The sequence below is a fragment of the Anomaloglossus baeobatrachus genome, chromosome 7 (genome assembly GCF_048569485.1).
Source record: "Anomaloglossus baeobatrachus isolate aAnoBae1 chromosome 7, aAnoBae1.hap1, whole genome shotgun sequence".
Taxonomy (NCBI): Eukaryota; Metazoa; Chordata; class Amphibia; order Anura; family Aromobatidae; genus Anomaloglossus; species Anomaloglossus baeobatrachus.
This window is the reverse complement of record NC_134359.1, coordinates 249,866,979-249,881,635: the sequence shown is the minus strand read 5'-3', so window position 1 is coordinate 249,881,635 and position 14,657 is coordinate 249,866,979. Positions and strand designations below refer to the sequence as shown.

At 48.5% G+C, this 14,657-nt stretch overlaps 1 protein-coding gene across 2 annotated transcripts in view; it reads left to right on the top strand.

Annotated features, from left to right (window-relative positions):
* The window catches only part of DCUN1D3 (defective in cullin neddylation 1 domain containing 3), a 96,966-nt gene that overhangs the window by 44,460 nt on the left and 37,849 nt on the right, over positions 1–14,657 (top strand). The window contains exon 1 of one of the 2 annotated variants that reach the window (XM_075318040.1): positions 13,786–14,004. The exons of the other annotated variant lie outside the window; for it this stretch is intronic. Within the exon in view, the coding sequence (XP_075174155.1) occupies positions 13,976–14,004 (29 nt within the window). The 5' untranslated portion in view covers positions 13,786–13,975. Of the gene's footprint in view, positions 1–13,785; positions 14,005–14,657 lie in introns of those variants that run through there. 2 annotated transcript variants of the gene reach the window in all.

Below are 14,657 nucleotides of genomic sequence, written 5' to 3'. Positions count from 1 at the left end.
GCTGTATATTATCAGCTAGCCCTAAGCCCGAAATTCATGGTGTCACGCCAATATTAGACATGGCCACCATGAATTTCTAGTAAAGATAAAAAAAAAACACAACACAGAAAAATATTTTTATTAGAAATAAAACACAACACAATTAGTGACTCCATCTTTATTGAAATAAACCCCCCTCCGCAGTAATCCTGGGTCAGGGTCCCGCGCCGTCCAATCAGGATCCAATATCATCTGATCGGTTTGCTGGAAGGCAAAGCGATCAGATGATGTGTCAGGATCAAGTGCCTGAATCCCATCACACATCAGCTGATTGTATAAAAGCCGGTTATACAATCAGATGATGCATCGGTGCAAAAAAAAAAATAATACTCACTTATGTGCTGAATACCGGCAGCTCCCGGAGCGATGGGGCGGGAGTCTGATCCTGTCCGATCGCTGCAGCAGCTGCCGGTAAACAGGGATGAAGTCTCCTGACGGCAGGATCAGCTGATACCGGCCGGGCACCCGCGTCAGCCCGAGACTCGATCAGCTGATGCGTCAGGTGACTGCATCAGGTGATCCATCGCCAGGTCCTGCAAGCAAGGTCCTGCCCCGGGGAGACTGCACACAGCCAGAGCGGGAGCGGCGATACCGTGACAGGAGCTGGGAGCGGGCATGGCACCGCGAGGCTGCAGACAGGTGAGTATAACTTTTTTTTTTTTTATTCTACTGTTCACTTTTGTTTTCGCAGCCGCTTCCACCTCCTGCCTGTACATGGCGCCGCACGGCAGCATACATGCCCAGGACGGGAGGTGGAAGCGACGGTGACGGTACCGGGAGGATTCATGCTTCTGTCTATACTGACAGAAGGAATCCTCTTCCTGTACATGTCACTTTACTACCCACCTCCTGCGCTTATAGCTGCGTTTTTGGTCTTAGAAACGCACCAAAACGCAGCTATTTGCGTTTCTCATTGCGTCTTTCAACATCCCATTGAACTCAATGGATGAAAAGCGCAGTGAAAAACGCGGGAATAATTGACATGCTGCGTTTTTGTGGTCACCACAAAAACGCAGCTGAAAAAAAAACGCTGTGTGGGGACAGCAAAAATGAAAACTCATAGACTTTGCTGGGGAAGCAAAGTCATGCAGTTTTGAGGCCAAAAACGCACCCGAAAAACGCGCAAAAACGCCGAGAAAAACGCACCGTGTGCACATAGCCTTACAGAGACATATCAGCCCTGTCTTTAGTTTACAAAATCCTGCAGACTGGTTCTCTTAAAAAATATGACAATTGAAATATCAGTTTTGCAAAAAGCTCCTCTGCAGACTTTGCATCCATGTAAACATAAAAAAAATAATATATACAATATATATATATATATATATATATATATATATATATATATATATATATATATATATATATATATATACACACACACACACACACACACATATACATACACACATTAATATATTAATATAATAATAATATAGTATATATACACACATATATACACATACATACTTACACATATATACATATAACACTCCTAAAATAAATCTGAGCAAACAACGCTCCTATTATTACAAAATATAATTAAAAACAAGAGCGGCGATGACTGCAAAAAGAATATGTGATTCTAAACGATGAGAAATTGAAATGCAGCCATTAAATAATATGTAGCTATGACCAGCAGGTGGCGATACAGCTACAAGCAAAACCATTCAAATAAAGCGCAAGAGCAGAAGAGAAAATAAAAAAGCCGCATTTTGCAGTTATTTTTTTAAAGGGGTTATCCATTGTCACACATTGCAAAGAAACCATGTGTGTCACCAAGTGGTGGACTCCACCTGAACATATGGACAGCAATAGAAAAACAACTTGCTGTGCGTATGTTCCCTCCACTTCAGGCTTTGAAAGAAGTCAAGTGGCAAAAAGAGGGGATCTTACTATACTTTTGTCGGCTTCCACTTAAAAAAAAAAAAAAAAAAAAATGACAAAGAAGGCGTTTTAGGAAAAACCCCACTGTTTTTCTGAAGCATCTTCTTAAATAATGTTATTTGAACACCGGCGTCCAAAAGATGCTATGTGCACATACCCAAAAGGCTACTTTACACGCTGCGATATCGGTCCCGATATCGCTAGTGTGGGTACCCGCCCCCATCTGTTGTGCGACACGGGCAAATCGCTGCCCGTGCCGCACAACATCGCCCAGACCTGTCACACATACATACCTGCCCGGCGACGTTGCTGTGACCGGCGAACCGCCTCCTTTCTAAGGGGGCGGTCCGTGCGGCGTCACAGCAACGTCACTGAGCGGCCGTCTAATAGAAGCGGAGGGGCGGAGATGAGTGGCCGGAACATCCCGCCCACCTCCTTCCTTCCTCATAGCGGCCGGGAGGCAGGTAAGGAGAGCTTCCTCGTTCCTGCGGCGTCACACATAGCGATGTGTGCTGCCGCAGGAGCGACGAACTGCATCGTTACTGCTGCAGTAACGATAATCGAGAATGGACCCCCATGTCACCGATGAGCGATTTTGCACATTTTTGCAACGATGCAAAATCGCTCATCGGTGTCACACGCAGCAGCATCGCTAATGCGGCCGGATGTGCGACACAAATTCCGTGACCCCAACGACTCCGCATTAGCGATGTCGCAGCGTGTAAAGCCCCCTTTAGGCAGGGTCGGGAACCTATGGCTCTCAAGACAGATATGGCTGTCTTTTTTTTTTTTTTTTATAACTGAATATTTTATTAAATTTTTTCAAAGCAAACATGGAAAAATATGTAGACATGTCCCACAAGCATGTGAGCAGTAACTTTAAACCATAAATCAGGGCACATATCTTATTATCCAAGGATACATTAGAAACAGGGAACGTGACAAGACAAACAATACAATACTAGACAGGGAAACATAGGGAGGGAACAGAGTAGGGAGGGTGGGTGAGTATATCAAACTTCCATCAAAACCATGCCGAGCTATTGTTCATTATTGGCCCAATGAGTGTCCCAGAGTGACCAAACACCCTCAAAGTGATCCACCGTATTATTTGACATGGCCGACAAGTACTCCATTCTCCTCACATCTTGGATCCGAGAATGGAGATCTGTAAGTGAGGGCGGATGGGCTAACCTCCAGTTACGGGCAATCAGACACCTGGCTGCTGTGGTCATGTGTAATAGTAACCGCTTCACCCTCCTCCCCAACTGGACAGGTGGAATATTCAATAAATAGAACTTAGGATCCAGGGGTATCTTACTCTGTAAATGAGATTGCAGCAACTTCCAGAAGCCCTGGATATTGGGGCATACACAGAATATGTGCGGTATGTCTCCTCCTGTAGCCCCACATCTCCAACAATTATCTGGTATAGCTGGGTTTAGTTTATGTAGTAGTGCTGGGGTGTGATACCAATACATGAGTAATTTATACTGATTATCCTTATAAACATAACACGAGGAAGTTTTTGAGGCAGTATCCCAAATCCGTCTCCACATACATAGGGGAATGGTCTCATCAAGGAAATCTTCCCATTTGCTCATATATGTATGAATCGGCTTGTCTTCTGGGTAGGGGGTAATTAAAATGCGATATATGTCCGAGATAAGGCCCTTGGTGGAGACCCCAGCTCTGCATAATCTCTCAAAAAGTGTAGGGGTAGAGACTTCCAGGGAGAAAAAAGGGAGCGCATCAGGTGTCTAAGGGGTGCTTCACACATAGCGAGATCGCTACCGAAATCGCTGCTACGTCACGGTTTTGGTGACGCAACAGTGACCTCATTAGCGATCTCGCTGTGTGTGACACTGAGCAGCGATCTGGCCCCTGCTGTGAGATCGCTGCTCGTTACACACAGCCCTGGTTCGTTTTTTTATTGTTGCTCTCCCGCTGTGACACACAGATCGCTGTGTGTGACAGCGAGAGAGCGACGAAATGAAGCGAGCAGAGAGCAGGAGCCGGCGTCTGGCAGCTGCGGTAAGCTGTAACCAGGGTAAACATCAGGTAACCAAGGTGGTTACCCGATATTTACCTTCGTTACCAGCCTCCGCCGCTCTCACGCTGCCAGTGCCGGCTCCTGCTCTCTGCACATGTAGCTGCAGTACACATCGGGTTAATGAACCCGATGTGTACTGTAGCTAGGAGTGCAGGGAGCCAGCGCTAAGCAGTGTGCGCGGCTCCCTGCTCTCTGCACATGTAGCTGCAGGACACATCGGGTAATTAACCCGATGTGTACTGTAGCTAGGAGAGCAGGGAGCCAACGCTAAGCAGTGTGCGCGGCCCCCTGCTCTCTGCACATGTAGCGACGTTATGATCGCTGCTGCGTCGCTGTGTTTGACAGCTAAGCAGCGATCATAACAGCGACATACAAGGTCGCTGTTACGTCACAGAAAATGGTGACGTAACAGTGACGTCGTTGTCGCTATGTGTGAACCCAGCCTAACTTGTAGGTACCAATATTGAGAGTTGCCAGGGAGATTAAATCTAGCAGCTATGGTGGCGTAGGGGAGAAGGACCCTGGAGTGTGCGTCTACTATGTCCGCGAAACAAAAAAGCTTCCTGTCAAACCATATCTTAGTCGCAGTACCTTGCATACCGTCTGGCATCTTGGGGTTAAAAAGAAAAGAAGTCAACGGAGAGTGTTCAGATTTAAGCGGAAACTTTTTAATACAGCAATCCCAGATCCTCTTAGTGAAAGCTATGGGGCCCAGAGTATGTGGGTCAGGCTTGTTTGATGAGGTGCCCCAGAGGTAGGAATTGGGGTGTATTGGGGCAAGCCATAACTTCTCTATTTCCATCCATCTAGAGAAGGCACAGCGATTAGACCATGCAGGGATGTGACGTAGATGTACTGCCCAGTAATACTTAGTAATATCAGGGACCCCCAGGCCTCCCCTCACTCTGCTGTCAAGCAAAGTTATTTTTTTAATTCTATGTCTTTTATGGGCCCAAATTAATTGAAGTATAATGGACTGTATATTGTGTAACTCTTTGTATGGCACACACACCGGAAGGGTCTCAAATAAATAAAGTAGCTTTGGCAGGACAGACATTTTGCAGATATGGCTCTTTTGATGGCTGCTTCTGGTTCACAGACAAATCTTTAATTAAAAAGAAATACTGTATTTTCCATTTTGTAAGACGCACTTTTTACCCCCAAAATTGGAGGAAAAATGGGGGTGCGTCTTACAAACCGCATACGGCTTACCGGGGCGGCAGTGGTGGCGCAGGGTCGGCGATATTGTGAGCTCGTGGGGTGTCGTGGCGTACTGCTTTAAATCTCCTGCAATTGTCAAGATCAACTTCAAGAAAATGGCCACAGAGGCGTCGCATGCGCAGATAGGACTCTGCGGCCATTTTCTTGAAGTCCATTGCACTGATCTGCGCATGCGCCTCGGCCATTTTCTTGAAGTCGATCTCGTCAACTGCGGGAGATTCAAAGCAGCACATGGCAGATCAATGGTGCACGCTGCAGTGACACCCCACGAGCCCACAGCAGTATAGCCGACCTTTTGCACACCGACCCTCTTGGGCCACAAGACCTGCTCTTCCGTGCCCGCAGCATCGCCTACCCTGCCCCTGGCCCCTTCAGAGACGCTCCACGACCACCCCTCCCCCCTGGTGAGTATGGCTCTCACAGAATTACATTTTAAATAAGAGCAATGCAGGGTGCTTTATTCTACGCGTTTTGGAGATAACTCCTCTCCTTCATCAGGAGATTTTTGGTGGACTTCCTGATGGAGAGGGGTTATCTCCGAAACGCGTAGAATAAACCACCCTGTATTGCTCTTATTTGGAATTAACTCTTTATTGGGTAAAGCAGCGTGGACACTTTTCCACTGTTTATCCTTGTTTTCTCTCTTGCTTCTGCCTTTGACACATGGGGTCTGCAGCAGCTGATACATGCTTTAATACTGGTTGTGTGTCACATAACCACCTCAGGTGAGTGGTTTTCATTAACCCTTACTGTTGTATCCTGGTAAGACCCTATATGCGCTTTTTATATCCAAAGTTTTTTTTACTAGAATTACATTTTAAAATATGTGGCGTTCATGGCTCTCTCAGCCAAAAAAGGTTCCCGACCCCTGCCCTAAGGGGCAGGCTCTCGGCTGGGAAAACTGGATGACATCTAATCCATGGATATTACAGACCTGGATTTCAGGCAATCTATTTCATCCTCCAGGCTGTAGATTATTTGTATAACACACGACTTCTCTGTATAGATATACTTACAGGTCTGGGGTACGGGATTCCATAATGTAACCCAATTTCAATGCGTGCGTGGCATTCTTCTATGCACTGATGGATGCTTTCCACGTGTGTTACCTGTAGGCACAGAAATTGGGTACAATTCTCAGTTACATACTTATCTTAGATATATAAGGACCTTGTAGGACTTCCTATATCAGCAGGAGGTCTACGCCAGGAGGAATGGTACCGGCAGAATCATTACCTAGGCCTGTACTGAGGAGGGAATATATTCTTACTCCTTGTTAGGCATAGGTTATAGGGCAGCTACCTTTTAGGCCTCTTTCATATGTCCGTGAAAAACCACGCACGTTTTTCACGGACGTGTCAGAGGTGCGTTTTGCCCTCCGTGAGCCGTGTCTATGGCACACGTGTGTTCTCCGTGCGTCATCCGTGATAACACACGGAGAACGGGAGCTTTCTGCTCACCTGTCCCTGGCGTCGCTGTCCGTGGTGCTGATCTTCGGTCTCCGGTCCTGCCGACTCCCGGCTGCTGCTGCTTCCGGCCGCAGTGAAGTGAATATGCAATGAGCATAATGAGCGGCGATCGGAAGCAAGGTACAGCAGCGGCAGAGACAGCAGGGCTGGAGAAGGTGAGTAATGTTTTTTTTTTCCTCTCAAACACGTGTGTTTTCTCCGGCGCGTGTCACATGGAACACATCCATTTGCGTTCCGTGTGACACCCGTGATGCCGGAGAAAAACGGACATGTTGACGTGTGGAGCACACGGACACACGTATGCTCCACACATACACATGGTCCATGGCAGAACACGCACTTGAGCGCAGACCCATTGATTTTAATGGGTCTACGTGTGCCCGTGTCTCCGGTAGGTGAGAAAAGAAGGGAATTTTGTTTACTTACCGTAAATTCCTTTTCTTCTAGCTCCTATTGGGAGACCAAGACAATTGGGTGTATAGCTTCTGCCTCCGGAGGCCACACAAAGTATTACACTTTAAAAAGTGTAACCCCTCCCCTCTGCCTATACACCCTCCCGTGCATCACGGGCTCCTCAGTTTTGGTGCAAAAGCAGGAAGGAGGAAACTTATAAATTGGTCTAAGGTAAATTCAATCCGAAGGATGTTCGGAGAACTGAAAACCATGAACCAAAAGAACAATTCAACATGAACAACATGTGTACACAAAAGAACAACAGCCCGAAGGGAACAGGGGCGGGTGCTGGGTCTCCCAATAGGAGCTAGAAGAAAAGGAATTTACGGTAAGTAAACAAAATTCCCTTCTTCTTTGTCGCTCCATTGGGAGACCCAGACAATTGGGACGTCCAAAAGCAGTCCCTGGGTGGGTAAAAGAATACCTCGATAAAAAAGAGCCGAAAACGACCCCCTCTTACAGGTGGGCAACCGCCGCCTGAAGGACTCGCCTGCCTAGACTGGCGTCTGCCGCAGCATAGGCATGCACCTGATAGTGTTTCGTGAAAGTGTGCAGACTAGACCAGGTAGCTGCCTGACACACCTGCTGAGCCGTAGCCCGGTGTCGCAATGCCCAGGACGCACCCACGGCTCTGGTAGAATGGGCTTTCAGCCCCAAAGGAAGCGGAAGCCCAGAAGAACGGTAGGCTTCAAGAATCGGTTCCTTGATCCACCGAGCCAAGGTTGACTTGGAAGCCTGCGAACCCTTACGCTGGCCAGCGACAAGGACAAAGAGCGCATCTGAACGGCGCAGGGGCGCCGTGCGAGACACGTAGAGCCGGAGTGCTCTCACCAGATCTAATAAGTGCAAATCCTTTTCACATTGGTGAATTGGATTAGGGCAAAATGAAGGTAAGGAGATATCCTGATTGAGATGAAAAGGAGATACCACCTTAGGGAGAAATTCCGGGACCGGACGCAGAACCACCTTATCCTGGTGAAACACCAGGAAGGGGGTTTTGCATGACAGCGCTGCCAGCTCCGACACTCTACGGAGCGATGTAACTGCCACTAGAAATGCTGTTGTCTCCTAGGAGAGTGATCACTGAGGGTATATGGGAAAAGGTATATAGCCCGACCGAACAGATATATATATATATATATATATATATATAGTGTGTATCTATTCCGGCACCCTAAGGGGACCAGCACCGGGTGACCGGTGTGGCTTACCGACCGCTAAAAAGCGGAGCGTCTGTCCTCCAGATTCCCTGCCTTAGGTCTCCCAGAGTTGCAGAGCTCTTTCCTGGAAATCCTCCACCGGCAGAATGTCAAAAAAATGGCTGCCGGAGCTCTCTGGGGAGGAGTGGAGCCGTGGGCGGCGCTAGAAAAGTGCGGGAATCTGGGGTCCCCACAGTGATCAGTGAGGGGGGAGGAAACATACCGGATGCTCCGGCCCTCACAGCCGACGTCAGGCCGGCCGTCCCGCCCTTACCCCTGACAGGCAGGCCCGGGGGCGGGATTTTTGCTACTAGGCCGCGATGAAGCCGGGGACTAAATTTAAGACCGCGGCCGACATGCATGGGGGGGTCGGCGCGGAAGTCCGCCGGTCTTCACAAATCAGCAGCTGCTGCAGCGTCCGGGAAGAAGGCGCTCCATGCACAATCCCCATGGGGACACAGAGTACCTTATAGATGCAGGGCCCGGTCCCTGAGGATGGATTGACTCCTGTCCAGCAGATTCCCACAGGGGCTGCGGAGGGAGTCCGGTCCCAGTGAATGGATGACTGGTCAGGATCCCACTTCTCCCAGAGCCACTAAGGGATGGTGAAGGAAAACGGCATGAGGCTCCGGCCTTTGTACCCGCAATGGGTACCTCAACCTTAACAGCACCGCCGACATAGTGGGGTGAGAAGGGAACATGCCGGGGGCCCCGTGGGGGCCCTCTTTTCTTCCAACCGACATAACTAAGTTGAGAATGCATGAGTGGATGTGTGCCTCCTTCCACACAAAGCATAAAACTGAGGAGCCCGTGATGCATGGGAGGGTGTATAGGCAGAGGGGAGGGGTTACACTTTTTAAAGTGTAATACTTTGTGTGGCCTCCGGAGGCAGAAGCTATACACCCAATTGTCTGGGTCTCCCAATGGAGCGACAAAGAAATGACCAAACACGTACAAGAGACACGAACGTGTGAAAGAGGCCTTAAAGAGTTATTCCCATCTTCAAAAATGGGTGTGATCAGGTAGCAATTAAGAAGCCACTTTCTAGATTACATCATGTTGGAATTTTCCCCCTTTCTCCAGATTTCTGGCCTTTTATATTTACATGTTTGCAGCTTGTTGCCATGGGGACCGTTCACTGCTGCAGTTTCAGAGGGATGTTTAAAGACGTGCAGTGCTTACCAGGCCTTTCCTATGGCCGGCCATCTCTAACCCCCTAGATTATAATTGATAGAAAGGCTTCTGGACAAACTCAGTCAAGAAGCAGTTTTATAGCACAGCTCACCTCCCCCAGTTCGGCAGCAAAAGGGATGGTGGCCCCCCATGCTGCCCTATAGAGCAACATTGGGAGCGCACAAGTTTTACCCAATGATGGTGTGACCTGTCACTGAGGCAGGACACCAGGATGATGTATAGCTGAGAAATTGAGAATATCCCTTGTAAACAAACACTATAGGCAGCACGTACTTTAAGGAGTAATGATTACTATAAAAAAAGAATGCAAAGGAGGTAAGCTGTATCTGCAGTGTCTCCTATTACAGAAATCTGTTGGTGATTTTCTAGCACAATACTAATGTTATCTTTAAATATGGCTTAGGGTACCGTCATCCTTTAGCGATGCTCCAGCGATCTGACCTGGTCAGGATCGTTGGTGCGTTGCTACATGGTCGCTGGTGAGCTGTCACACAGGCAGATCTCACCAGCGACCAGTGACCAGCCCCCAGCCAGCAGCGACGCGTGGAAGCGATTCTGCGCTTGGTAACTAAGGTAAACATAGGGTAACCAAGCGCTTGGTTACCCGATATTTACCTTGGTTACCAGCGCACACCGCTTAGCGCTGGCTCCCTGCACTCCTAGCCAGAGTACACATCGGGTTAATAAGCAAACCGCTTTGCTTATTTACCCAATGTATACTCTGGCTACGTGTGCAGGGAGCCGGCACTGACAGCCTGAGAGCAGCGGACGCTAGTAACCAAGGAAAATATCGGGTAACCAAGCAAAGGGCTTCTCTTGGTTACCCGATATTTACCTTGGTTACAGCTTACCGCAGGCTGCCAGACGACGGTTCCCTGCACATTCAGATTGTTGCTCTCTCGCTGTCAAACACAGCGATGTGTGCTTCACAGCGGGAGAGCAACGTCCAAGAAAATGAACCAGCACTGTGTGTAACGATCAGCGATTTCACAGCAGGGGCCAGATCACTGCTCAGTGTCACACACAGCGAGATCGCTGATGAGGTCACTGGTGCGTCACAAAAACCGTGACTCAGCAGCGATCTCGCTATGTGAGAGTACCCCTTAGGGAGACCTTTCAGGGCCATTACGTTTTATTGCTCTACCTTATCCCGTTATCTTGTTGTAAGTGCATAGAATTCAGTTTGATGTACTTACATATGGTTGACTAGTTAATACAACCAGCTACCCTGCTTCCCCCTCATATCTCTCAGTGATAGTAAATCTGAACTGATTTAGACAAGTTTGTGAAAAATATTTGCAAGAAAAAGGCTATTTGTGTAGATAGAAAAGGTCTTAGGGGTACTTCTCCCATAGCGAGATCGCTGCTTAGTCACGGTTTTTGTGACGCACCAGTGACCTCATTAGCAATCTCGCTGTGTGTGACACTGAGAAGTGACCTGGCCCCTGCTGTGAGATTGCTGCTCGTTACACACAGTGCTGGTTCATTTTTTGGACCTTGCTCTCCCGCTATGAAGCACACATCGCTGTGTGTGACAGCGAGAGAGCAACGATCTGAATGTGCAGGGAGCCGGCGTCTGGAAGCTGCGGACGTTGGTAACCAAGGTACACATCGGGTAACCAAGCAAAGTGCTTTGCTTGGTTACCCGATATTTACCTTAGTTACTAGCATACGCCACTCTCAGGCTACCAGCACTGGCTCCCTGCACACGTAGCCAGAGTACATATCGGGTAAATAGGCAAAGCGGTTTGCTTATTAACCCAATGTGTACTCTGGCTACGAGTGCAGGGAGCCAGCGCTAAACGGTGTGCACTGGTAACCAAGGTAAATATCGGGTAACCAAGCGAAGGGCTTTGCTTGGTTACCTGATATTTACCTTAGTTACCAAGCGCAGCATCGCTTCCACGCGTCGCTGCTGGCTGGGGGCTGGTCACTGGTGAGATCTGCCTGATTGACAGCTCACCAGCAACCATGTAGCGACGCACCAGCGATCCCTGCCAGGTCAAATCGTGGTCGGAATTGCTGGTATGTCGTATAGTGAGACGGTACCCTTAGAAGTTCAGTTCATGAAAAATGGAGCAAAAACAAAAGTGTTGTGTTTAGATTTTTGGACTAATATATATATATATATATATATATATGCATATATATATATATATACACATATATATATGCATATATATATATATATATATATACATACACACACACACACACACACTCTTCTCAACATGGAAATGGCAACAGCAAGAAAAATAAGTTGTGCATTTATGGAAATAATAGGAAAGGCATGTTAGTAATATGTTAATGATGAGAGAATTGAAACAGGATTTATAAAACATGTCTAGTATTCAGAGTATGAGTGTGAGTGCCGGGATTTCTGCGTTCATACTTGGTCTTTAAGGCTGCTTTCACACCTCCGGTTTTTACTATGCGGCACAATCCGGCACTTTGCAGGAAAAACGCAACCGTTTTTTTTTTTTGCTGCCGGTTGCGTTTTTCCTGCATAGACTTTAATTAGTGCCGAATTGTGCCGCATGGCCTTGCGTTCCGTCCGGTTTTTGCCGCATGCGGCAGATTTAGCTAATGCGGCGGACGGATGGAATGTTGCCTGGTACTTTTTTTGTGCGGCAAAAAAAAAAAAAACACATAAGCGCCGCATCCGGCTGATGCGGCGCTTTTCACAATGCATCCCTATGGATGCCGGATGCGGCAAAAACCGCATGCGGTTTTTGCCACTGCGCATGCTCAATAGCATGCCGCAAGCGGCAAAAACCGGACGGACCGCATGTAAAAAACTTATGCAAAGGATGCGGTGTTTTCCCCGCATCCGTTGCATAGGTTTCACAGCCGGATTGAGCCGCACGGCTGAAACCGGATGTGTGAAAGCAGCCTAATAGGTCGTGATCTTTTGAAAATATTGCTTTCATTTTCTCATCACTTGCAGATCACTAATATGCCTGTTTGTTCTGTGATTTGCACTTTTTCTCCTTGGTGTTGTAATTTCACTGCTGAGTGAATATGTAAGATAAGCGGCACCACCTAGTGGTCAAACGGATGCAGAGAAATACAGCACCAGAACAGCGCCTACAAGTGGTCAGACATGGAAAAGTACAATGTCAGGTTGTGATGGCTCATTTGTTTTCAATGGTCAGCAGAGAGATGGTGGCTCCCCTGGGTGTCTAACTGAGCATGTGCGACCACTTCCCCATCCAGTCTATAGTCGTGTTGATCGCACATGCTCACTGCCCCCGTTCTAGGAATCGGAGGGGGGTCTCAGCAGCCGGACCCCAGCCATCACTGTGTCGTTTATGAGGCCGCCCCTCCTGATGCCGGGTCCCGTCACACACGTACATGTTTATTTTTGTGGAACAGCGCCCGGGCTTCCTCCACGATGTACTGTCTTTCCTTGATGGTCTCGTTTTCCAGTCCTGATGAGGATTTCCACTTTCTTGCTATCCGGAACACTTTTCGGTAGAGGCCGAGGACTTCCTGACGAGTCGCTGCCGACATTCTAGAAACTGGAGGAGAAAGGCTGGCATTAGTACAGGGGTTACAGCACTGAATACAGGGGAACGGCTGGACGTGACCCCCACCCTCTCACTGGGGACATGAGACCCTCACCCCCTAATAATCGGGGTACCCTATCAGACATTTACCCTTTTCCTCCCAATAACCCGTGATCTTCCCCCATATTATTACACTACCCCTCGTCTTTGCCACTAATGCACGGCGGGTGAGACAGCTGACAACCACTGCGGGTTCCATTACTTGCCAGGTGTCGGACAGTTGCCTTCACAACCGAATCGCCCACTGGCATCTGTCTAGGTCCAATGTTTGGGCAGAAGACAACGCCTGGACAACCCCTTTAAGGAGCTGTGACCCCCCCCCCCACTCTCTGTGGTACCATTGTAAGGCTTTTGCACATTGGGGTAGTGAGTACACCTGTCCCTTCAGTCGTCCTGCATCACGTGATGTAGAAATAGCACTGAATTCACAATTCCAGATTAAAACGGCTGATAGCAGAAAATAGCAGGAATTCACGGTGTCTGTCTTCTGTCACAGAAAATAAACCCACGACACATGACGCATCACTGTGCGACTATCGCCTCTCCAGAAAACTACATCTCCCAGCATGCCCTGACCTCTCTCCGCAGTGAACCTCACCTCGACAACCCTGCAGGTGAAGTCATCACGCATCTGCGCTCACGCATGCACGTCCGTACGTCCCCCTCTAGTGACGTCCGCTGCGGACCTCCCAGTGGAGATGACGTCACACTTGTTTCTCACCCCCTTCCTCCTTCTTACTGGAGCCCGTGACGTCACCAGAAGTGCGCGGTGTCGCGGGGGTGACGTCACGGCGGGCGGAGAAGAAGGTGGGAGAGGTGCGGACGTCGCAACGGAGACAGCTGACTGGGCGACCCCGGCTCCTGTGACACAATGCGGGAGAGCAGGAAGTGATGCGGGGGCTTCATTCACGGCAGACATGGTGAGAGGCAGGGGCCGGGGCTGCACGGAGTGTGGGGGCAGGGGCCCCGGGGAATCCTGGACAATGTCCTGAGGGCAGGGGCGCCCCCTATTGTTTACCTGCGCCCTGTACATGTGTCTGAGCGGACGACGGCACCGGGACTATGACAGTTCTGCTGGGCAGGGGATGTGCTCGGGGCTACTGTGATGACTGCACCCATCCCCCTCCCGACCATAAAATGCGTGTATTATTTATATAGATTATATATATATATATATATATATATAATCTATCACCTTCATACTGTGTGTGTGTGTGTGTGTGTATGTATATATATGAAACTCCATCAGCGCCGCCTCTTCGCCACTCTATGTAATGTCATGTAAGGACCCCGTGTTTCGCTGTAAGGACCCACTGTGATGTCCCCAACCTGTAAGTGTAAACCCCAAGGGGTTAATAAAAACTGCTGTCCCTGGAGCCCTCTATACTGTAGCCGACATCTATGTATGTATGTACGTGTGTGTGTACGTATGTACGTGTATGTACGTATATATATATATATATATATATATATATATATATATATATAGCGAGAGGAAACTCCATTAGCGCCACTTCTCTGCCATTCTATGTAATGTCATGTAAGGACCCTGCGCTGTAAGTGACCCCCTGTG